The sequence below is a fragment of the Macaca nemestrina genome, chromosome 1, assembly GCF_043159975.1.
Source record: "Macaca nemestrina isolate mMacNem1 chromosome 1, mMacNem.hap1, whole genome shotgun sequence".
Lineage (NCBI taxonomy): Eukaryota > Metazoa > Chordata > Mammalia > Primates > Cercopithecidae > Macaca > Macaca nemestrina.
This window is the reverse complement of record NC_092125.1, coordinates 81,046,303-81,071,535: the sequence shown is the minus strand read 5'-3', so window position 1 is coordinate 81,071,535 and position 25,233 is coordinate 81,046,303. Positions and strand designations below refer to the sequence as shown.

Genomic DNA, 25,233 nt, shown 5'->3' with positions numbered 1-25,233 from the left:
TAAATCCTAAGTGAGATCATGTCATTTATTTGCTTAAAACTCTCTAGTGGGTTCCCGTCTCACCTAGAATGAAAGCCAAAGTCCTCACAATGGCCCAAAAGGCTGTATATCTAACCCTTATGAGTTTTCTGATGCCATCTTGTACTACTCTCCCTCCACTGACATCACTCGAACCACACGGGCCTTCTTACTGCAATTCCTTGACCACACAGGTCCGCCTTCTCTCTCTGCAGAGAGCTCTGTGCTGGCTGCTCTATTAGTCTTTCTTTCCTTAGACTGTTTCCTTGCTCATTTCCAGTCTTTAACTCAAATGGAGACTATGCTGAGTTCCGCTTTCAAGGCAACCTCCCATTGCCTTCACCACCACCTTCTGCATCTTACCTCCTGTTTCATTTTTTCTCCTTAGCACTTACCAACGCTGAACACTTCATATTCCACGTGTCTCTGTCTTCCCTCTCCTCCCTGTCCCGCTCCTTGGCAGAAGGGGAGGGTTTTACCTGTTAAGTTCACTGCTGTATCTTCTGCCCCTACAATGCCTTACACATAGCTGGAACTCAGTATTTGTTTAACAAATGAATCACACATGTAGTTAATGTTAATGGGTGGGAGGAGGTATATAACAGATTGGAAAAATAAGAGCAGACTTGTAACTGTCTTTCTTTCCTGCTTTAGAAATGACTATCTTCATTTAAGATTTTTCTGATTACATCTATCTACGAATCATTTCATTTTAATTAGCTCCTTCACTGAAACACAGCATTGTAATCTGTACCAAGAAAATAACACACTAGTTCTACATCTTGGCATTTAGTTTCAATAAGTAAATATACTATTTTAAGTATATAACACTTAAACATTTTTCTAGAGTTCTTGGCCATTTTCATTGATCTAGAAAATGTTTTCAAATGGACTATGTTAACATTCAGCTGAGAACTGACGTTGCGTCATTACACTGGAGCTAATGAGCGTTGCTTGCCCAGAGCTGCCGGTCCCCCTTCCTGCTTCCACCTTTCCTTCTTCCTGAGGTGGTTGAAAGGTCAAACCCCTGGTGAGAGGAGAGCCAAAGCCCCACTGTGCGCCTCAGATGCCGTTTCACAGCACAGTATTCACTAACATTTCTCTAGGCCCCTTTGCCTGAGGGAACTGGCCTGCTCCAATCAGTGACTTGCAGTGTGTGTGTCAGGGGCAAGGGCAGAGTGAGGAAAAATGTGAAATAAGAAATCACTGCTGTTCCTTGAGAATTACAGAGCATCACCTGGCAGGATTTTTGTATCCTTATTTTCAGTATTAAACCACACACATGCACCCCACTGCCTGCATGCCTGTCCCATTGTAGTGTTTCCCAACATTTTTTACATCATGGCAGATAGAGAAAATTGTTTGGAATTCTGGAGGCGACCAGCCTGGGAGCTCCAGCCACCTTAAGTGCTGCCCAGCTAGCCACCCAGAAGGCCTCGAGACAAACCACTTGAGAAGCTCTGCATTAGAGAAGCAAATTCAAGTCTGACATCTCAGGGGAGTGCTCTGAAAGTGACTATATAAGCTTCTACCAACCTCAAGAAAATCACAGGCATTAGATACATTAAATTGCTGAAATGATAGCTCTGGCTTTTTGAATATGCACAAATATAGTTTTCTGTTTTATAATTTGTCAACTCCCCTTCCAGATTAACTATTTTGATCCCTTTATTATTACAACAGTCTTAAATAAAAATTTAAATTTTAAACAAATTATTCAAATGTCAAATAAAATCTTTAGATACAAACTTAAGGTAACCCAAAGTGACATTCCAAGTTTATTTTACACACATTAAGAGATAAGAAAGGCAGTATTTTCTAAAGCATGATTACTCTAATTCTAAAAGAATTCTGCATATGGTTTTATTTCTGCATGCATTTATACAACGCTAAAAGTGCTGCCTCAAGTTTGCAAGGAATAAAGTTTTCTACAGATTATTGTACAATGATAAACTCTTTAGCTTAGCATACCATAGTACAAATACTGCATCATGTTGGATTTTACTAAGCATGAGACATAAACAGGCCAATCAAAATCCTTTGAGGTTAAGAAGTGATAGGTACCAATAAACATAAGTAGAAACCGAACAAATCAAGGAGTGTTGAATATTTAACGAACCCATGAAGCATAAAACAATTGATGCAAATGTATCTGTCATTTTATTTTTTTTGAGGCAGGGCCTCACTCTGTCGCCCAGGCTGGAGTGCAGTGGCATGACTATAGTTCACTGCACGTGCCACCACACTCAGCGAATTTTTTATTTTTTGCAGAGACAGGGTTTCACCACGTTGTCCAGGCTGGTCTCAACTCCTGGGCTCAAGCAATCCTCCTGCCCCAGCCTCCTGAAGTGCTGGCATTATAGTTGTGAGCCACCATGCCTAGTTATCTGTCATTTTAGAACATTACTGTGAAGAATAATTTTGCACTGTTTTAACTGTTACTGGCTTAGTAAGTATAAAAATATTTGTCGAAAATGAAAGATCTCAATGAAATTGTAAGTAAAATTACTTTTATTTTCATAAATAAAAAGATAACCCATTATACACTTTTAGCTGAAGTAACGTTAGTTGTCACTGCCAAGTATGAAATCCATGTAATAGTGAACAAATAGTTACATCTCTCTATAACCTTCATGCAACTTCTAGATATGTGATAATTTCCCCAAATTTCAAACATTTCAAAAAACATTACATATAATGGGATATTTTAGTCACAAAAGTGTTACCTTTGCTGAGTCAACAAAATATTTATCTGCTCACGTCAAAGATGCCTACTGATGTAAAGTAATACCAGTATTGCTGTATTTTACAGAAGTACTAAGCATATTACATTTTCCATTTCAGATATGGTAGTATCATTCCCAAAATTGTCAATGTGACAATTTAGTAAGTAGATTAATAAGCACAAGTACCTAAGAGAAATAGGTCCCACAGCCAGAGAGTAAAGAGCTGGCATCAAGTACTGTTTAAAGTTTTGTCAGTAAGTGGCACACAACAAACAGACAAGTGATTCTGTAATAAAGACAACATAAAATAGAGTGAGATGTAATGAAGTATTTTTTCCATAGATACTGAAATAAAATTAAATGCCTGTTTAGTTATTACTCCACTTAATCCGGAAACTACAGCTTCAAATATTAATACTATGTTGCAAGCAGTATTTAGTATTTCTATATGTTAAGGAAAAAACCTCACTGAATTTATGTACCTTTTTTTAAGGAGTGTAAACTATGATATATGATTTAAGTCATCACTTATTTGAATGCTATATTGATTCAGATTGGCATAATTACTCATTTTTCATAATGACATGCGTATTCCTATTTCAACACTTTATGCAGATTTTATTTATTTCTCACAGGGCTGCTTTGTGGATTCAATAGCTTATCTATGTAAGTGTCCAGCACAGTATCTGGCACACAGTAAGCTTTTAGTGTATGCTACTTGTATTATTTATATTAAGTGAATCAATCTGTCACTTATAATAGAAAAATTATCTAATGACCCAGGAGAATAATCAAAAGATAAACCTACAGATGTGTGACTTCTGTTAAAGTATTATGCATCCAGTATTTCCCAAATTACTGAACTAATTGTTTAAAATGTTACAATCTATTTTTAAGATCATATTGTATCTGTATTTGTTCTCTGTTTTTGCTATGGCCTTTGGCCTAAACCAATACAATTCTGATAGGACATTATCAGAAAACCACATAAAAACAATATACACTGAAATCAGGTAACAAAGGCATCTTACTATAACTTCTTTAATAAAGAAGTAGAGTTACCAGTGCAATTCAGGACAACCTACTCATTTTTTTCTTTACATCATGCAATATTTGACTTCAAAAAACATTTTCCATTCTGTCTTCTCATATATAAACATTAAGAGCTATTACAAAGTTCTGTCCTCTAAGTAAAAAACCCACTAGAAAAGATACTTGTAAAAATCATTGCAGGGTTACTGATACTGAATGAAGCACAGGGCTACTGGAACAGGGATAAGTTCTTGGATAAAGTCCCAACATACCTATAAAAACTGATTTTTTAGTAAATTATTGATTCTAACATATGTAAAGGATTTGGTGTGATAATTTTCTCATCTTTAAGTGACTTTTTATCCCCCACCAGAAAAGATAAATGACTGAGGATGTAAGTCTGTGCTCTGATTAACACAATGGAGAAATGGAAAAACTATCTCTGTTAAAAACTGATTCCTGTCATTATTCTGATATCAAGTAAGAGGAAGGAAAATAAATTTTTTTGTGTAGATAGAAAAACATATCTGAGGCCAGGCGCAGTGGCTCACGCCTGTAATCCCAGCACTTTGGGAGGCCAAGGCGGGCAGATCAGCTGAGGTCAGGAGTTCGAGACTAGCCTGGACAACATGGTGAAATCACGTCTCTACTAAAAATACAAAAATTATCTGGGTGTGGTGGTACGTGCCTGTAATCCCAGCTACTAGGGAGGCTGAGGCAGGAGAATCACTTGAATCCAGGAGGCGGAGGGTTGCAGTGAGCCAAGATCGTGCCCCTGCACTCCAGCCTGGGCAACAAAGGGAGACTCCGCCTCAAAAAAACAAAAAAAAAGAAAAAGAAAAACATACCTGAAACCACATGATTTGGGCCTATATTGACCTGAAACTTATTACTATCCAGAGTTTAATAAAAAGACCCAACCCCCAAATATACCCTTTAGAGGCACAATAAAATCTTTCAAATGTTGTCCTGATTAAAAAGGAGAGGCTGAAAACAAAGCAAGAAACATCTCCACTGTATTAAAAATCAAGAACAAGTAAGCTGAAGGCAGATAACCCTCTGAATGTAATAGTTATTCTACAAGCTTCAGAGAAATCATTTTGAGAAATAAGAACTGAAATTCTGTGGTTTATCTTATCTCCTGTTAGAGAAATTCTAAGTGCAAACTGTATTTCAGGAGTATTTTAGGAGATGTAGCACCCAGTGTCCTTTTGAGGTTTGATATCTGGTTCTTTCACGGGTTTCACTTCTTCTTCTGGTTTGGGTTTAGTCTAGGGAGAAAAAACCACAGTTTAAGTACATAAACTAAGATTGAGAAAACAAACACCAAATCTTTTCCACTTCAGACTTTCAAAAGATGCTATATTAAATTATATAACACGGATACTGACAAAGCTATTTCCAGAAACTATAGACCAATTCATTTTAAGATATAATCAGAAAACAACATTTCAGTAGAGATGAAAACCTAGTTAGGTAGGCAAAAATCAAAATACTGGTACTCCTACTCCACGCTCTTTTCTAAGTGAACTATCTATACATGTAGAACCCTAAAGCTTAGACATAACTTATGACAGTAATAGGCTGTCTCTTAGGGCATTATTTTATAGCTGAACAGAATATAGTTATTTTAAGGAATAAATTTTAATATGGAAAGGAAATTATATAAATACAACTCAATCTGAAGAAAAGAGCAATGGCTGTAAAATAATTCCTGTTCATTTGTCACAGATCCCTAGTCTTTTGGTAGTTAGACCTCAAAATTTCCACTTAATTTACCATTTGATTTAGAACACCAAGATGTACTTAGATACCAATAAATAAAAGCATTCTTATTTTGCCCCTGGATTCACAGAATACTGAAATTAGGCCAAATCTTCAAACACTCTGCAATTTGCTAAAACAGAGTATTGCCACAGCAATACAAACATGGATGATCTTTTCTCCCACATTCTTCTTAAAGGAGGCACTGACAAGTTGTAAAGAGGCAAGATAATGTGTTGAAAAGAATGTCATTATGTAGAAAATCAGAAGACATTTAAGGCTTAGAGGTCTTATCTCTGAGAGTGTTCTACCACAGATTACACTAAGCACTATAACTAGCTAACTTAACATTTAGACAAAGATATGTATCTATTTAGAGAAAAATATCAAAATGCGAACTCTGAATTTTCCTTTAAACTTCTGTGAATGAGAGAGAAAAAAAAAAAATCTCATACACTGTCATCCTTGGGTCTTTTGGTGAGATCAAATGCAGCCAATGTTTCTGGTGTCCACTGAGCGCTTGTAGGAGGAAATTCAAAAGGTACAGGCTCTACGAGACCATAATTTGCTTTGAGTTCCAGCTGTGGGGCTTCTGTTGGAATTTTTTGAAAGTAACTGCAAAAAGTAATTTAAATAGCAATTCATTCATTTGTTCATTATTTGACTGCCTAGTATGTTCAAGGTCCTGTTTGGGACAATGACAATTTAATGATGGATAAGAGGTTTTTCTGCCTCATGTAGGAAAGCGAAAAAGTCAAGAAATTTTGTCAATTACAATGCAATGCAATTGGAGCTACCATGTATGTAGAGTGCCATGAGAATGCAGACAAGGGGAATTAACCCAGAATTAAGTTCAGTGACTTCCAAAGGAAGTGATTAAAGATGAACTAGGCATGTTTAAGGAAGTGAAAAGCTCAGTATGACTAGATGAAGAATATAAGGGGAAGAGTGTAAGGAGATAAAAGCAGGAATGAGATTGAGTCTACCCACCTACACAGATGGTGATCTACAGTTTGAACAGCACTGATTTAATAATGGAAAACCTCTTGAAAAAAAAAAAAAAACAAGAAAAACTGGAGAGAAAATTTATTTTCCTTCTTTATAGGTAGCTGAAACCAGAGTGAGATGAATATGCAAAGGAGGTTGAGAAGATATATTTAAAACATATGGAGGAAGAACGGCAGGGAAACAGAGTTCAGAGAAAATCAGGATACTGTGAGTGTCCTAATGAAGTGAACTCTATGTTAACAACTCATGTTTTAATTTTAAAGTCTGCTTTTATATATTATCCTCCTAAGTAGAATAAAAGGCCCTACACAATTGAACTTTATCACCAATTTAAAGAGAAAATTAATGTGAAATGTAAACACTATATATATTTGAGACAGTGCCTCACTCTTGCCCAGGCAGGAGTGCCATGACTCAATAATGGCTCAGTGCAGCCTTGACTTCCCAGCCTCAGATGATTCTCCCACCTCATCCTCCTGAGTAGCTTGGATTACAGACGTGTGCCACCATGCCCAGCTAATTTATTTGTATTTTCTGTAAAGACAGGTTTTGCCAAGTTGCCCAGGCTGGTGTCAAACTTCTGGGCTCAAGGGATTCACCCACCTTGGCCTCCCAGAGTGCTGGGATTACAGTTGTGAGCCACCACGCCTAGCCCATAAGTGCTATTCAGCATAAAACTTTTGGGAATAGAGACTAACAAAAATGGTATTACTAAAATATTAGTATTTTAATTATAAATCAATATCAATAATATTAATATTACCAAAATAATATTAAGCTGTACTCACATAAATCCATTTTCTCTCTGACATTTTTCTAAGGTGTTCTTCACAAGGTTTCCAAGTTTCCGAAAGAATAGATGTCCCGAAGGTTTGACTGTTGGTCCAGGTCCTTTGGTTTCTCCATATTCTTTACACAGTGCTTCTGCCTTTGCATACACTGCATGTGAAAGAGATATAAAGTCTTTTGATTATAATTAACATGGCCCATTTATCCCTATAAGGCTTTAAAGTGGAGGTGGTAAGACATTTACTGCTCTTTACCTAATATAATAGCAATACCAATAATAATACTGTAAGTAGAAGCTGTGGATTTTCTACGGTTCTAGGTTTTTGAAAAATTTTTTCTTTTCTCCAATTACGTCACCCATTCCCATTTCCCTTTCATGAACTCAGCCAAAATCTCTTTAAGCACATATTCCCTTTTGTGATAAAGTCATTTGTTTTTTAAAGGGGAGTTAATATTCTGGCAGGAATACTCACATTTTTCTGCTTCTTGGAGAGACCTGATTGCTTCACCGCACTTATCACTAGCCAATAAGGTCTCACCATGGTAACAGTAAGCCTGATGAAATAAACAAATTTTTATTCATTCTCTCCCTTCAAGATGCTTTCCCCTATTACTGTTTTACGTATCTATCAGATAAATTAGTACCTTCACACACTTAAGTATCAATGCAATCCCTTACATTTCTTTACTTGAGTAAGCTCTTCTCCAACCTTTGTTCATAGAAAAGGTGGAAATATGTCAAGTCTTGAGCCAAAACAGCCTTCTAACCATGTACTGAGCAAAAGTTATCTGCCGAAATCTGTATTTAAAATTAGGAAATAGTAGATAAAGGAGGAAACTGTGCTAAAGCAGAGGAAGAAGGAGGCATAAGAAATATTATCTACTCAGACCTCAAAAAGGTTTCGATGATCTCTCATATGATACTCTAATTAACAAAACAATTAAGTTCGGTGTGTATAACAGACTGATATGTAACTTCCAAAATGATGTTTATTGATGGTTCTTCACTAAGCTAGGTGATATATTGTGTGGTATGCCTTAATATTAGAATTAGTAAATATGTTTCTCAACGCACAGAATGAAACAATGGAAAGAATTTCATTAAGTATGCTGAAAGTGGGTTTTGAATCAAACAATAATTCTATTGCTATAATCCACTTCTACAATCCTACATCATCTCTTTCCACCCACTTTAGTTCACAATAGTTGCACTGACTCTCAGTGAACATTTACTGAGAGTTAGCTGTCCATTATTTGTAAAATGCTAATGAAAGACTCTGGTGAGATGAGAGACCTGGCACTCCAAGGACTGGAGAAACAATAATTTACATTGTTTTTAGCATTATGAATACTTACATAAGCTGTGTAGAAACACATCTTCAAGTGAAGGTATTTTCTCCATTTGGCAGAATATGCAGGCTCCAAACTGGATAAAGTATGATCTAAAGTTACATTTTAAAAAGCAAAATATAATTTCATCCTGATTCACTAGAAGACTTTTAGTTCATGTGTTCTGATGATAAAAGCAGAAAGAATGCCATTCGAGTCTAAAACTCAATAATTTAATTTTTTTTTTAAAAAAACACCTTTACTTGATTTTCTCAAATCTATACTTTCAGTTACACATGATTGATTAAATACTACAGCAGCTCTTTGATTTGATGGTTAATACAACTTTAAGTTAAAGATAATGATAAAAACAGATTGTGACCAAGAACTTCAAAGTGAATACTGTTTATACCGTTATATTAGCTAATTTAAAAAACGTATATAATATAGCAAAGCAAATAGTAGACTAGTCACTCAAGTCAGAAATAGGATACTCTCCTCTCCACCCCATCACTGAATTTTATATAAAACACACACATATTCACTCACATATCCTTCTACCAAACATCTCTCAAATCTATTTTTTCCTATTTGCTACTTTGCTGTATTTGCCAATGCTTTCATCATTTCCTTCATAAACTTGAAGAATTTCTTAAGTGCTAAGTTAAGTTAGCCTATTACTCCTTCATGGAGCAAGCCTATCTCTAATACTGCAACTATAGGGAGCTTCCTTAAATTCAAATCCAATCAAGTCAGCCTTTTAGTATTCTAACAGATCCCAAGTGTCTACAGAATGAAAGGTCAAAGGCTTACAAACCAATGTTTGATTCCCAAGCAAGCATACTTTTTCAAACTTTCTCCTACCACTCATCCTGTGTTTCAGGTAAGAGCAACTGTCTGAAGTTTCCAGAATGTGCTAAGTTCTTTCTTATGTCTGTACTTACTATAGAATTCTGCACCCAAACTCTAAAGCTTCCTAGGGAACATAAGATTTTTATTTACACTTCACAATAAGACTAAAGCATCTTCTTCTAGAGTCCTTCTCTAGCATGCCCAGCTTGTTAAGGTTCCTAATTCACTGCTGTGGTGTCTTACTTCAGGATTTAATAATGGGGTGACATGTTCTTCTTCCCTAAACTGCAAATCTTTTCTATTTACCTCTCCTTAGCAACAAAAACAGTAACTATCCCATAAATAAAAACACATGCATGTTTCCTAAATAAGTAAATGAAGAGTAATAGGCTTATCACAGTAGCTGTGTTCTATGCCCAATCTCCCACTTTCTAGCAGTTAAATTATGGGTCATGTTAACTCTCTGGATTTCAGATTCTTGTCTAAAGCATAGTAACTATAAGATTGTTATAAAGACCAAAACAAATTTTTAAGCCAAAAAAGCTGTATAATTTTATTAGACATCACTGGTTTTCCCTTCCATTATAAGTTATGCAGCATACTAAATATGAACAGCTCTATTTTAAATGCGATAAAGTATTACTCCAGTTTTGCAAATAATGACAGAATCTGAGAAACCTTTTGTTTTGTTCCCTATTAATTCAAGATCAAATAAATCTGAAAAGCTAAAGACTAAAAAATGTAACAACAGAATTAGAAGCTTACCAGCTTTTTGATAGAAATTGGCTGTTTCATACGCCAGTGCAGCAATTAGTCCAGGAGCATGTTTTAGTTCAATTGCTCGAGCAATTGTTACTGTAACCAAACACAATAAAGTGAATCTATAATTAAGTTCACTCTATTCATCCTAAATTCAATTATAATAGCAAAAGACAGTCTGACAATCTCTCTGGGATTTTAATACAGTTTGTTAAACGTTTTAACATGCAAAGTTATAGAAAATGCAAACATTAACAAACAAAAAACACTGAGCTTGTTGGTTTTGATGCTATTTCTTTAAATAAATCATCAGTGAATTACTAGCTAATCACAGAGAATCACTACTACAAAACAGCATGACCTAACAGCAAATTCTTTTTTTCAAGACAGGGTCTTGCTGTCACCCAAGTTGGAGCACAGTGGCTTGATCATGGCTTACTGCAGCCTCAAACTCTTGGGCTCAAGTGATCCTTCTGCCTCAGTCTTCCAAGTGGCTGAGATTACAGGTGCATGCCATGGCACTGGCTAATTTCTTTTTCTTTTTTTTTGAGATGGACTTTTACTCTTGTTGACCAGACTAGAGTGCAATGGCGTGATCTCGGCTCACCGCAACCTCCACCCCCCAGGTTCAAGCGATTCTCCTGCCTCAGCCTCCCGTGTAGCTGGGACTGCAGGCATACGCCACCATGCCCAGCTAATTTTGTATTTTTTAGTAGAGACAGGGGTTTCTCCATGTTGGTCAGGCTGGTCTTGAACTCCCAACCTCAGGTGATCCGCCTGCCTAGGCCACCCAAAACACTGAGATTACAGGTGTGAGCCACCACCACGCCCAGCCAACTGGCTAATTTTTTAAATAACTTTTTGTAGAGATGGAGGTCTTGCCATACTGCCCAGGCTGGTCTCAAACTCCTGGGCTCAAGCAATTCTCCTGCCTCGGCCTCCCAAACTGCTGGGATTACAGGCGTGAGCCACCAGCCCAGCCATCTTCAGAGGAACACTAGAGTTTGAAATAAAGAAAAACAAAAGCCTACAAAGTTTCTTAACTGTTTCACGCTGAGTGTCATTATTACTTGCCATTGAAAGGTGAAGACTTTAAGGTAAGCCAAAGAGTGAAAGAGAAAAAAGAATGAGCACAGGAGAGAGAGAAAAGACGAATTAAAGAATTAATGTTGTACTGTCAGAAATAACGTGAAATCAAAATCCTCTTAAAAAGAGCCATTAAACTGTAGGGCCTTTTCCTGCTAACTAAGAGTGAAGGCAAATGCTAAAGGTAAACTTATTCCTCATTCAAAAATTTCTCAAAATCTAAAACCTGATTCTAGTTAATTCTGATTTTTATTTATTAATTAATTTTTTTGAAACAGGGTCTCACACTGTTGCCCAGGGTGAAGTGCAGTGGCATGGTCTTGCCTTACTACAGCTTTGACCTCCCAGGCTCAAGCCATCCTTCCCATCTCAGCCTCATGGGAAGCTGGGACTACATGCATGTGCCACGATGCCCAGCTAATTTTTGTATTTTCTGTAGAGCTGGGGTTTTGCCACATTGCCCAGGCTGGTCTTGAACTCCTGGGCTCAAGTGATCTGCCCACCTTGACCTCCCAAAGTGCTGGGACTACATGCATAAGCCACAGTGCCCAATGTCTGATTTTTAAAGAGGAATTAAATGACAATATAGACTTTCATTTAAAAAAATCTTACAATATTTAGGATACCTTCTTGAGCTTCAGCCTGACATTGAATAACGTATGCTTCTATGAGTCGTGACTCTAAATCTCTTCCTTTTTCTGCAGGTGTAATGAGTTTTGGGGTATGACTTTCCTGAGAACAACGACAAAAAAGACAAAAAATAAAGCAGCCAGATTTCATTTTAATCCAGTTGTTAGAGATGAAGAAAATGAAAGTTACAAGACATTCAATTTGGATGCTTAGCAGAAATTCGGGGTATAAACAAAAACTATAAAAACTTAACAACAGTGAGCTTATAAAGAATAAAAGTTCCTGTGTACTAAAACAGCTTTTATAAGAACAAGAAATTCAAGAGCAAAATTTAAGTCATGATAGATTGCTGAGATACCCAAGTCACACTATCATCTTGAAAAACATTAACTGAAATAGTAACAAAAATTCCTTTTGCGGGATAGCCTGAAATGTTCATTCACATTAATAATTAAAGATATAAAGAGGCTGGGTGCGGTGGCTCATGCCTGTAATCTCAGCACTTTGGGAGGCTGAGGTGGGCGAATCACAAGGTCAGGAGTTTGAGACCAGCATGGCCAACATGGTGAAATCCTGTCTCTACTAAAAAATACAAAAACTTAGCTAGGCGTGGTGGCGGGCACCTATAATCCCAGCTACTCAGGAAGCCAAGGCAAGAGAATTGCTTGAACCAGGAGGCAGAGATTGCACTGAACCAAGATCGCGTCACTGCACTCCAGCCCGGGCAACAGTGTAAGACTCTGTCTCAAAGAGAAAAAAAAAAAAACCACTACAATTCTACATCTAACTCAGGATCAGAGTTTTCTAATCACTATAAAAAGCATCTTATTTTAACATGAAAAAACTCAACACTGGCCTCTAGGAGGCCTTCAATAAAGTGATTTAATTAGAATGAACTGGGGGGACATTGCTTAAAAAACACGATATTCTTTCTCCTAATTCCCATCACATCTCCCGGCAATTTAATATAATTAGAGTGCACTGATTGTCCCTCTAATGTTTTTAGTGAGATACAGAGAATACAATCAGAAGTTCAGTTTTGCAGAATCAGGACTAATCCTGGTAACTTCTGTGGAGAGTAATGAGGTAGGTAAGAACCATCAATACTTCTGCTTTCTTTTCTCCTATGTTTTCAAGGACACAGAAAAATAAGCAGAGCACTAAAACTTTAGTTTTCTAATTATAAAAGTCACTGGTGATTTTAAAACAAAAATGGAGACATTTAATATTTAGTAACTGGCTGCACTCATCAGTAACATACTTAACATAAGGTAAACAGAACACATAGTACCTTTTTTAGTATAATGAAACAATTCTTTCCCCATATCCCCCAAAAAGAAAAATTACTCAAGAACTAAAGCATTAAGAACAAATAATGGTTTTTGTTTGTTTGTTTTACCTTTAAATGTTTAAAAATCCCAGCTGCAATCTTTAGGCTTCGATGAACTTCTTTTGCTTCATCTTCTGTTATACTTAAAGATAGGGGTTACATTAGTTAGAGGATGAATTCCATTTCTGGTATTAAAACACAACAACCAATACATTATTATATATCCAAAGTAGTCATTTATGTTTCTCACTGCTAATTTTCTTCCTTTTAAAAAAATCTGATTTTGAGGCCAGGCAGGGTGGCTCACGCCTGTAATCCTAGCACTTTGGGATGCTGAGACAGGCAGACTGCTTGAGGCCAGAAGTTTGAGACCATTCTGGCCAACATGGCAAAACCCTGTCTCTACTAAAAATACCAAAATTAGCTGGGTATGGTGGCAGGCACCTATAATCCCAGCTACTTGGGAGGCTGAGGCACGAGAATCACTTGAACCCAGGAGGCAGCAGTTGCAGTGAGCCAAGATCGTGCCACTGCACTCCAGCCTGGTCTGGTGACAGAGCAACACTCCATCCACCCCCCACCAAAAAAAAATTAATTTTGACACCTAGAAAAGGAACAAATACACATGAAATGTACATTTATAGAAAACTCGTAACAACTGTAAAGGATTTTGAATGCCAAGCCAATCAGTATTCCACAAAAAGGTCTTGAAAACAAGTATATGACATAAAGGTAACATTAAGATGGCAAAGTCTATCAATATGTCTCCAAAATGAAGACACTACAAATGAAAAACAAGTATACGACATAAAGGTAACATTAAGATGGCAAAAGTCTATCAGTATGTCTCCAAAAAGAAAACACTACAAATGAAAAAAGAGAGACGCTAACTAGGGGTAAAATCTGCAGGCAGGCATGGTGGATCATGCCTGTAATCCCAGTACTTTGGGAAGCCAAGGCAGGAGAATCACCTGAAGCCAGGAGTTTGAGACCAGCCCAGGAAACATAGTGAGACCTAACCTCTACAAAAAAACAAAACAAAATAAAATCCGGACAAAGCCTTCTTATTTTTCCTTACAGACATTTGTACATAATTTTTAAGACAAAATATTACGTACTTAACGCATATATATGCTTAAGAAACACATAGATATACAATGGTAGCTATAATCATTACTCTGCTCTTATTTTAATCACCTACTTTACTTTAAGAGATAATTTTACAACAGCACATACAATTTGACATCATTTTCAAGTGGTTGCATATTGTTTCCATGTATGGATGAACCATAAATTGAGTTTCCTATTGCTGTATCAACTATTGCTATTATAAAAATTGTATCACCTTTTATAATTCTTTAATCCTTCAAAACATCTTTTCACATACTATTAGCCTTCTGTATTTGTTTTCTGTGAATTGCCTGTTCATGTCCTTTGCTTTTCAATTGATTTGACGGTCTTTCCTTTGCTGATTTATAAGAGTATACGTTATAAAAACAATGTATCATATGAATTGCAATGTTTTTGACCAATCTTGACATTTGTTTTTTAACTTTGTTTATGGTCCTTTGATGTAGTTAAATAGTCATGCTTTTACTTTATGGTTTCTAGATTTGGGGTCTTACTTAGCAAGACCTTCCATATGACAAGACTATTAAAATTTATTTTACCTCTTAACACTAGGTGCCGTAATTCTGACACTCAAAATACTAACATTACAAGGCAATCCTTCACATGTCCAAAGTGGTACTTTTTAAAATAGATTTTTAAAATAATGAAGCACCATATACTTGAAAAATAACACAGATGTACACAATTCTCTCCTTTTAACTTACTTTTCTTTTCCAGCCAGTCTTGAAGCATATTTGGTATACCATAAAGCTACATTAAATCCCATGGAAATTAATTCAAAAACAGCATCCTGCTGGGCACTGGAATTATAAACACGGATCATTAGGTTCTGTCAATTATCAAGACATCACACCATGAAGCCTATTGGACAAACGACTCAAAAGTACAAAGAAGTATATGTTAACTGGTATGTATGAGGAAAATGGCTGTGTTTCATACAGATGGGGAGATAAGACATACAGGTAATTAACTACAAATGCCTAAGTATAATGGTCCAGAAGGTACTATGTACTTAATAATAAGCATGGGAATAGGAGTTCCCAAAGTTTACTGTACATAGAGTAGCTTTTTAAAATACAGATTTCTGGGCCTTATCAGAAAGCCTGAGATGGGGCTTAGAATCTGTATTTTTAACAAGTACTCAGTCGATTCTCAAAGGTGTGGCTCTTATACAACATTTTAGAAAAATCGAATTCAGAAGATTGTTTCAGGCTAGAATAATTAAGAAGGTTTAATGGTATATATAAAATCTGAACTGTCCCTGGAAAGACGACTAGAAGGGAAGCAAAAGGACATCCCAGCTAAGGAAACAATGCCATCAAAGCACAAGAGGAGTATAAAAATTTTTCAGATAGAAGTGACCCAATGAGCTTGATTGAAGCAGATGGTATGTAAACAAGAAATGAAGGAAAAGAAGGGCAAAAAGAAAGCTGAAGGCAAACAGTGTAAGATTCTGAATGCTTAGCCAATCAGTATTCCAGAAAAAGGTCCTGAACACAAGTATATTTTATACCTTGTTTGTTTGCTTCAGATTCTAAGTATGAAATAAAGATGGCAAAAGCATATCAAGCAAATAAGATATTCATAATATATATTCACTACTGTTCTTAGAAGAACCTGAAAATTTTTTACACATGATCTCATTTATCTCAACTGATGAAGAAAGCAGAATATTATTTTACACATGTAATACTAAGATACAGAAAAGCTGCCCAAAAAGAAGAAGAAACCAGAATTATCGCTCTAGTTTTTATTTTTTAGTTACTTGTTGCCCCTGTCTTAAGAGAAATGGAGATATGGCAACTTTTTAAATGAAAAAAAAAAAAAAAAAAAGTGTTATATGTAGTAACTAAAATATAACGTCTAAACTATCGTTTAGTATAGATTATAACATCCAAAAATGACAGTTATGAACAAACTTCTCAAAACAGTTTTATCCTCCTGAAAAAAATTTAACACATAGTGTAATGGTTTATTCTTTTCTGCATGGAAACTATTAAATGAATTACATCTGGAGATCTAGTGGACATGTCTAATTTATAACTTTACCTTTAAATAATATAACGGTTTGGCTAATTTATGTGAAGTCTCATAAATAACTCTCTTCCTTTATAATCCTTCATTTATGTCAACATGCCTTGTTTCCAAACACTCCATTTCTATGACACCACATAAAAGTAGTAGTCATAGCATCTATAATGGAAAAAATATTTTTCAGAACAGATAAACTCACAACATGATTTCTACTGAGTAAGTAGCAATCAAGAATAAAGTAATTTAGAAGTCTCACTTGTGCAGAATATTTAGTATTAAAGTCTTCATCACATAATTCTTCACGATCTCATAACGCTACTGAAAAAAGGTTAAATAGTAGTTCACTTTTTTCTTTCTTTCTTTCTTTTTTTTTGAGATGGACTCTCACTGTGTTGCCCAGGCTGGAGTGCAGTGGCAGTGGCGTCATCTCAGCTCACTGCAACCTTGGCCTCCTGGGTTCAAGCGATTCTCCTGTCTCAACCTCCCAAGTAGCTGGGATTATAGGCACCTTCTACCATGCACAGCTAGTTTTTGTATTTTTTAGTAGATACGGTGTTTTACCACGTTGGCCAGGTTGGTCTCGAACTCCTGAACTCAAGTGATTTGCCTGCCACGGCCTCCCAAAGTGTTGGGATTATAGGCATGAGCCACTGTACTCGACTTTAGCTCACTACTACACGGAAGCAAAATGTGGCATGCTTGGAAAAGCGCCAAATTCATGAAATGCACACATTATAGAATCTGTCAGAATAATGACAGAGGTTTGATTCTTTAAAAAAGTCTTAATTCAAAAAAATTCCTTAATTTTGGATTAAAAACAAATGGGTCACATTAAAAAATAGAAAACAAGGTCTTAGAAAATCTGAGTATCCCAGAATATTATGAATTCTACATAAAATATTCCCAAGGAAGGAAGGAAATGAACATTTAATGAATGTCTTATTTAATGAATGTCTTATAAGCCTAGTACTGTTATCAGTCACTTAACAAAAATTTTCTTATTTTGCTTCTCACAAAATACTGTATCTGTAGCCCCAAGATACAGTTGAAGAAGCAGATGTTCATGCAGTAGAAAACCTGGACTTGCATCTAACTATGTACAAACCCAGTGTTCATACTCTTTCCACTGTAATGTATAGCCTGCTCTAGTCTTTCCTCAACCTCCACTCCTTTCTTTCTGTTTTTATAAAATAGTAATTCTAAAGCAAATTGAGATTAAAATATATGGGCATTTAAACAACAAAATGGTGTTGAAAAACAGTAGGTAAGTAAAAAATTAACATCTTTATGATCTATTTCCTGTTATAATTAAACCTATTAGAAATAGTTTCAAGTGAGTGATAAGCTCTGAAGAGAAGTTTTTAAAAAGAGTAGAAATAGGGAAGAGAGATAAGGAAGAAAACACATCCTGTGAATCAAGAGTATAGAGTTGGAGAGAAAGAATGAGACAGAGAAAGACTAATGGAAGACACATGACGTATCCATCAGCAAAAGAAAAGTAAGGGAAAAACTTAAATTCTGCTCAGCTTGAATGTAGGCACATACAGTTTGGGTTCCAAATCCTCAAATCATCCTTTGTGTGTTATTAAAAGTCAAGGCTGTTCAACTATAGTTGACATTTGTATTGATTACCTCAAAAATAGATTTGTTTGGGAGAAACAAATTATATTTTTACTTACTATGTACTAGGATTGAGCTCAAATTCTTTTAATTAATTTCCTGGTAAGAGAAAATACAGACCTGTATTTTTCTTCTCCAAATACAGAGACTATGAGTTAACCACTGGCTACACAGTTACAAAAACTGGCTCCAATTTAGTACTACCTTAGTGTTGCTTACCTTGGAACCTGTCCTTGTAACGTATCAGTCCACTTGAAATTTTGAATATATCGTAACTTGCTTTCTTGGGTAGATTCATCCAAAGAATTTATGAAACCTACAGAAAGTACAAGAATTTTAGTTTTAGAAGAAATATTGAGTGTCCTGTTTGGAAAAATTTTCAGATTACTTTTCCAGGTGTCTGAATGAAACTTCTTGCCCTTTTCCAAAGAATATAGTCTGGAAGAGTAAACTAATCAAATTTGAAAAGTCAAAGAATTAAATGTAAACTTCTAGACAGTTTTTTAAAAAACCTCAAGTTCATATGAATAACTAACCTTGTAAAAGTGAAAAATATGAATCTGCTGCATTCTTCATCATTTCTGGATTACAGCTCAAATCAGTGAACAGTTCAAGGAGTCGTGCCCTGGATGACCTCAAGTCACTTATAAGAGAGAGAAAAAGACAGTAAAGTTAGCTGTACTGCAATCAATCTCACATAAAAGTGGTTTCCAGGTTTCAGTGTAAAAGCTTTAAAACACACACACACACACACACACACACACACACACACACACCAGGTTTCAACATAAAAGCTTTAAAACGCACACATGCATGCACATGCCCACCTCCTCTAAGGGATTACCAAATACACAGAAATGAATTTAATTAGAACTAAATCTAGAGAAAAAATTTCTAATAACTGTTTTAAAAGTTGTACGAAAATAAACTCAGACCAATTAAAGAGGCAAATACTAAATTCAATTACATAATAAAAATGTATAGCAAGTTTTCATTAAAAAACAAACAAATGCATGCATTTAAGATGTGGGGAAAGAAGAATGAATAAAAAACTAAGCAGTTCACAATAAGTTTCCTGAAAAATGAAAATTTATCTGTATATCATTTTAATATCTCCTTAAAGTTTCTAAATCTGACATAAAACACAAAAATGTGAAAATACACTGCATAAAAATATTTAAAAAATAAAATTACATTATATATAATTACATATTCTTGACGTATAATTCAATATATACATCAAGAATATGCAAAACATGTGGCCATTAGTTGTTTTAAAACTGCTCCCTAATCTATATTCTCCTTTACTTCTCTACAGCAATAAATGTTGTAGATCCACTTTTTCCTTCTTGAAATTATTTCTCCTTTGATTCCAATAACACCAAATTTTCCAGGTGTTCCCCTTATCATTTTAAAGTTCCTTTTATATTTTTTTCTGTGTCTCCTTTTCATTCCCAACTCCAGAAATGTTCAGTCTTTGGCTTTCTGGTTTTCTCTCTTTTGAGATCTCATCGATTAGTATAGCTTCAACTATATCAATTCCTAGCTCTCCATCGTTAGCTTTCACTTGGTTCTATTTCAGTTCCAAATCGAATTCAGAAGGCAATTAGCTTAGTGAGGCTTCCGAAATTACAATACATGGATATGACCAAAGACCCTTGAAATATGTGTAAACCATTAAAGAAAGACTAAATTTAAACGGTAAGCATCAACAGAGTAGAGGCTGTATATCCAGAATTGGGTAGGTGCCTAGGATAAAGCACATATTCAAAATTACTTGTTGAGTGGAAGAATACTAACTTTTCAAATATTTTCTTTTGAGATTTAGATTAAGGTAGCAGTGGTGTTTAGAAGAGAGCACAGACTTAATCCTGAATGGTCTAGATGTAGTACTTATTCATTGGTACTAACTCTAAGGAGGCTTATTCCAAGAAGTGTATGTATGTATTGCCAATTACAAACAGCTGACTGAAAATGTGACTGGCTATCTTATGAATTAATCATTGTTTGAGGTATATCTCTAGAAGCTGGAAAGTGATTCAATTCCTGGACTAGGCAGAAATTTGAATCCTTAAAGCCTATTCTGCACTCAAATAGTTTGCTAGCATTTCCATATTGATGCTTGATCATCACCTACAGCTCAACTTGTAAAGTTCGATTCATCTTAAATTACAGAATTTGAGAAAAATGTACCTCAGATATATTTAATTGAGGCTGTTCATTTTATAGATTAGGAATTAGGCCCAAAGAAGTTAAGGGACTTGCCCAATGGTACAGATAAAACAGCTAAGCTGGGACTTGCCTCCAGGAGTCTAGATCAGAGGTTGACAAACTACAAACTGTAACCAGTTTTTGTATACTCCACAGCTTATTTTTGTTCAGTCCTCAAATTAAGAATAGTTTTTACATTTTTAAAAGGCTTGTAAAAATGAACAAAGAATAATATGCAATAGTGACTGCATGTGGACCACAAGGCCTAAAATAAATACTATGCAGCTTTCAAAAAAAGTTTGAGGACCATTGGTTTAGATTAATAAGCCGATTATCCTATCTTTTGTTGTAATCACTTCTTCCCATAAAAGCGGCAAGTCTTCAGATTTTCCTTTATTGGTACCACCAATGTCTTAATCATTTAGGTTCTGTATCTCATATAGACTGAATCCTTTTCAGCCTCCCAAGGCAAATTAGTCAATCAGGTCCATTGACTCCTCCTTCAACACATCTTTTGCATTTATCGCTTTCATTTCAGCCAAACTGCTCTACTCACTATCACTAGCACAAAGGTATTCCTGACAGAAATAACCTTCTCCTTTCCCCTCTGACAATCTAAATCAAGAATACCCAAATATTTTTTTGGAAAGCACCAAAGAGTAAACATTTCAGGCTTTTCTGGTAATAAGGTATCCATTGGAACTATTAAATTCTGGTGTTGTAGAGGAAAACAGCCAGAGGCAACCATACACAGTATGTCAATAAATGTGGGGCTGGTTGTGTTCCAATAAAAACAAGCAATGATCCAAATCCATAGGACAGTTTGTCAACTCTTGATCTAAGCCATACAATTCATTTAAGGCCTATCACAAGTACTTTTTCCTATGTGAACACTTTGAAGGCATTTCAGGTCATAGGGATCTCTCCCTACTCTGAAGTCAAGAAGTTTAATATGTGGCCAATTTAAAATGTCCCTATACAGCTGGGCATGGTGGCTCACACCTATAATCCCAGAACTTTGGGAGGCCGAGGCGGGTGGATCACTTGAGGTCAGGAGTTTGAGATCAGACTGGCCAACATGGTGAAAACCCGTCTCTACTAAAAGTAGAAAAATTAGCAGGGCGTGGTGGCGGGTGCCTCTAATCCCAGCTACTTGGGAGGCTGAGGCAGGAGAATTGCTTGAATTGCTTGAACCTCTGCCAGGAGGCAGATGTTGCAGTGAGCCAAGATTAAGCCATTGCACTCCAGCCTGGATGAAAAGAGTGAAACTCCATCTCAAAAAATAAAAACAAAAATAAAAAATAAAAATTTTCAAACACTACTTTGTGTAGTCTCTTGTACTGTTGTAATACACAGATTAACTGTTTTACTATGATTGCTTTAGCCTCTCTGGGACTCATTTACTGATCTAAAATTAAGGATCCAGGGCTAGAAGACTACCAAAGTTTAAATAATCTATGATTTAACTGTTTACATGTCATTTATAAATTTATAACGAACTTAAAGTTACAAACAGTGTGTTACATATTTTTGTATTGCCCATGGAACCAAAAAAAGTACCTTGCATCTAAGAGTGGTTTAATCAATAAACTTACTTGCATATTTTTGAAGCAGAAAGGCCAGTGACTACACCATAGTAATTAAAAGACACAGGAGCTGTGGCTTTTAATGGGTTCCTATGAAACCAATGGGTCATTTTCTCCGGATGTTTTCTACAGACAAAAAAGTAAAAAATGTACAAAAATTAAATATAAAATATTTAATAAACAAGGTAAATAGTATAAAAATTTATTTCAATAGTATAAAAATCTAATTCAAAAATTAGCCTGGCTAATTTTGTATTTTTAGTAGAGACGGGGTTTCACCATATTGGCCAGACTGGAATGAAACTCTTGACCTCAAGTGATCCACCCGCCTCGGCCTCCCAAAGTGCTGGGATTACAGGCGTGAGCCACCGCGCCCGGCCTCAGGTATGTTTTGTCTATTTATGATGGTCTATGTTCAAACCAGGCCTATAAAAAAAAGAACAGCATTTGAAAATCTGCCCACAATAACTTCAATCTTAACATACCTATATAGGAGCAGTAATGTTTAAACTCTAACATACATAAAAATCACCCGGGGGTGGGTGGTTTTGTCAAATGCAGGCTCTAAGTCATTAACCTGGGGCAGGACCTGAAATGCTGATGCTGCTGGTCCCCACACACTTCTGAATAGCAAAGTACTAGATTTTGGTTGGACAACTGCAAGTAAAAAGGGCACAGGACCAGATGAATGTAATTTCCAAAACGGGTTCAAATGGTAACCCTGATTATATTGCTAAGGCTACTTGTAATAAGTTTCAAGTTAATGGCTGTATTTCCGACATATTGCTGACAATAGTGGATTGGTTATAACATGTGTTCTACAATAAAATGTACTTTCCAAAAAATATCTAAAGAATATTCTTAAAATAAAAATGTAATACAATACTTGACCAATAAATTCTATTATAAAATGGAAACACTGGGCTGGGTGTGGTGGCTCACGCCTGTAATCTCAGCACTTTGGAAGGCCGAGGTGGCTGGATCACTTGAGCTCAGGAATTTGGGACCAGCCTGGGCAACTTGTTGAGACCCCGTCTCTACAAAAATCAGCCGGGCATCGTAGCCACGCCTGTGGTTCCAGCTACTGGGGAGACTGAGGGGGGAGGATCCCTTGAGTCCAGGAGATGTAGGCTGCAGTGAGCCCTGATCTCCCCATGGCACTCTAGCCTGGGCGACAGGGCAAGATCCTGTCTCAAAAAAGGAAAAATTAAAAAAAAAAAAAAACTACCTAAGTGAGATGCCAACTCAAAAAAAAAATTGAAGTTCCATACCCTCTACTTAAAAAATAAATGAGCGGTGGCTCACGCCTGTAATCCCAGCACTTAGGGAGGCCGAGGCAGGAGGATCACACAAGGTCAGGAGATCGAGGCCATCCTGGCTAACACGGTGCAACCCCATCTCTACTAAGAGTACAAAAAAAATTTGCCGGGCGTGGTGGCAGGCGCCTGTAGTACCAGCTACTCAAGAGGCTGAGGCAGGAGAATGGCGTGAACCCAGGAGGCGGAGCTTGCAGTGAGCTGAGATCGCGCCACTGCACTCCAGCCTGGGCGACAGAGTGAGACTCCATCTCAAAAAAAAAAAAAAAAAAAAGAAAAAAACAAAAAAGCAGCATGTCTTGTCTAAATGTCCTCGAGTAGGTAGTGCAGCAGATTTTACCGAGAAAGCCAAGGCGAAGACCTAAACATGGCAATTAGCTTCCAGGAAGCAACAAAGAAATTCTGGTAAGGTTTACTTAATTTGAAGGCACTGTACAAGCCTGACAATCGACTTTTCCTATTATTAGAAAATAATGTTGGCTGCACAGTGTACGAAATGCCTACATTAAGTGCTTCCTTTATGCTATTTATTTATTCATGACAAAGCCTGTTTTGAGGAGCACCACATATTTAACGAATAGAGAACGCAGTGTGTACCCAAGGAAAAACTGAGCAGGTTTATTTAGGACTCGAAACATTTAACGAGCTATTTCAGAAAATACCATCATCTACACATCTTCCATATAAATTCCGATAGCCTAATACAGCATCTAAGTGCCTACAAATAAACTTTGAGCTAGTATCACACTCAGCACTTGATGCTGCGAAATCTTCCACAAATACTTCTTTTAATGCGGCCTCCTACTTCCTGGATGAAAAAGTCTGAAGTTTTGCGTATCTTTACTTCAGGAAAGAAGAGGGTAAGTTTCTGCCCCATCTTCTCCCCTTCTGCGACCCGGCGCTCTTCAGTTTTCGGGAGTTCCTAGGGTGGGATAGAAGAAGGACACACCCACCCGCAGGGACAAGGGTGACTTTAGAGCCACCAATACAACATTCGGATCGAAGCTGTAAGCTAACACACTTCCACAAGAGGACTCCCGTTCCTGACAAGGGATCCCCACTCCAAAGGCCCCGAGTCCCCGGAGTAACCTACCTGAGCGCCGCCCCCGAGCTCTGAGGGCCCACTTCCTGTTTACCACCCAGCCTCTTCCTCCCCTGCCCAGTCCCGTTCGAGGCGGCGGGCGGCGACCGTGCGCACGCGCCAACACTTGAGTTCCCCTCTTTCCAAACAGGCATTTTTGTGGAAAGCCGATACTGTCAACCCGGGAGAGGTGGCCAGACAACGGCCGAACGAACCCCAGTTTAGCTTGTATTATAAGCTCTCCAAAGACCGATGGAGATGCGGGGCAAAGGGATTCAGCGGATCTAGCTGTTAATGCTACTGATTTGTGGGAACCAATATGGATTTTCTTTCTGTCGTTTGTTTCAAGGCATTAGAAGGAGACTTTCGGTCCGCTGTCCAGGGGTCTATGGAGACTAATGTAAAAGGGGGTGACCCTATTGCTTGAGACTCCGGAGAAACAGCGGGTATTACTGAGAAACACCCATCCTCTGACATACTTACCAAATTTCTCAGAGTCGGTACAGCAGTTCTTCTAAGGGAAGAATGGCAATATCGGAGTCCACAAGCGAGGAAAAAGAGGGAGTCGGAGAACCGAGCCTACAAAACCAGAGTGACGAAAAGCGAGGCCGGCGCCAAGTCGGAGTCACGTGGCCCGGCGGCCATGACAGCTACCGAGGCGGTAGTGCGCGCAGTTCCAGGGCGGGGATTGCCGCGGCGTCACAGTCCCCTCAAAACGCTCCGTTCATCAGCTCTTTCTAACTTCTCCTCCCTCGGTTTTCCTTTTGAGCTATGGTCTTTATCCCAGACAGGAAGAGAAGAGTTGTCCCTGCCTGCGGAGCGGAGGGAGGATGCCGCAATAGCTATGGCGGCCCTCGGCGGAGTGGGGCGGCCTCAACCTAACGCGGGGCGGGGCCTCGGGGGCGGGGTCTCGGCGGGGCGGTCGCTTTTG

General features: G+C 37.2%; 1 protein-coding gene across 3 annotated transcripts; it reads right to left on the bottom strand.

Annotated features, from left to right (window-relative positions):
* Window positions 1–2,511: 2,511 nt before the first annotated feature.
* Window positions 2,512–25,167, bottom strand: LOC105493461 (BRO1 domain and CAAX motif containing). Of its 3 annotated transcripts, none has more exons than XM_011761138.3 (13): window positions 24,786–25,167; window positions 21,915–22,031; window positions 18,645–18,751; window positions 18,328–18,424; window positions 15,159–15,254; window positions 13,393–13,465; window positions 11,990–12,095; window positions 10,284–10,373; window positions 8,694–8,779; window positions 7,811–7,892; window positions 7,337–7,487; window positions 5,996–6,155; window positions 2,512–5,047 (listed from the first exon to the last, which is right to left on the bottom strand). In XM_011761138.3, exons 2-13 carry the CDS (start codon window positions 22,013–22,015, stop codon window positions 4,961–4,963), a joined length of 1,236 nt encoding a protein of 411 aa, XP_011759440.2. In that variant the 5' UTR covers window positions 22,016–22,031; window positions 24,786–25,167; the 3' UTR covers window positions 2,512–4,960. The 3 variants fall into 3 exon arrangements, with proteins under 3 accessions (XP_011759440.2, XP_011759439.2, XP_070937074.1); XM_011761137.3 differs by lacking the exon at window positions 24,786–25,167 and adding an exon at window positions 24,315–24,452; XM_071080973.1 differs by lacking the exon at window positions 21,915–22,031 and having other exon boundaries at window positions 24,786–25,097.
* Between the last annotated feature and the right edge of the window lie 66 nt (window positions 25,168–25,233).

What these genes read in the sequence shown, in the direction of transcription:
- LOC105493461 (XM_011761138.3), bottom strand. Translation starts at nt 22,015, where the DNA reads ATGACCCATTGGTTTCATAGGAACCCATTAAAAGCCACAGCTCCTGTG. An exon ending in CAATTTCTATCAAAAAGCTG is followed by an intron (nt 8,780 to 10,283) that starts GTAAGCTTCTAA and finishes ATGTAACTTTAG; the next exon opens with ATCATACTTTATCCAGTTTG. An exon ending in AAAGACCCAAGGATGACAGT is followed by an intron (nt 5,048 to 5,995) that starts GTATGAGATTTT and finishes TTTTCTCCCTAG; the next exon opens with ACTAAACCCAAACCAGAAGA.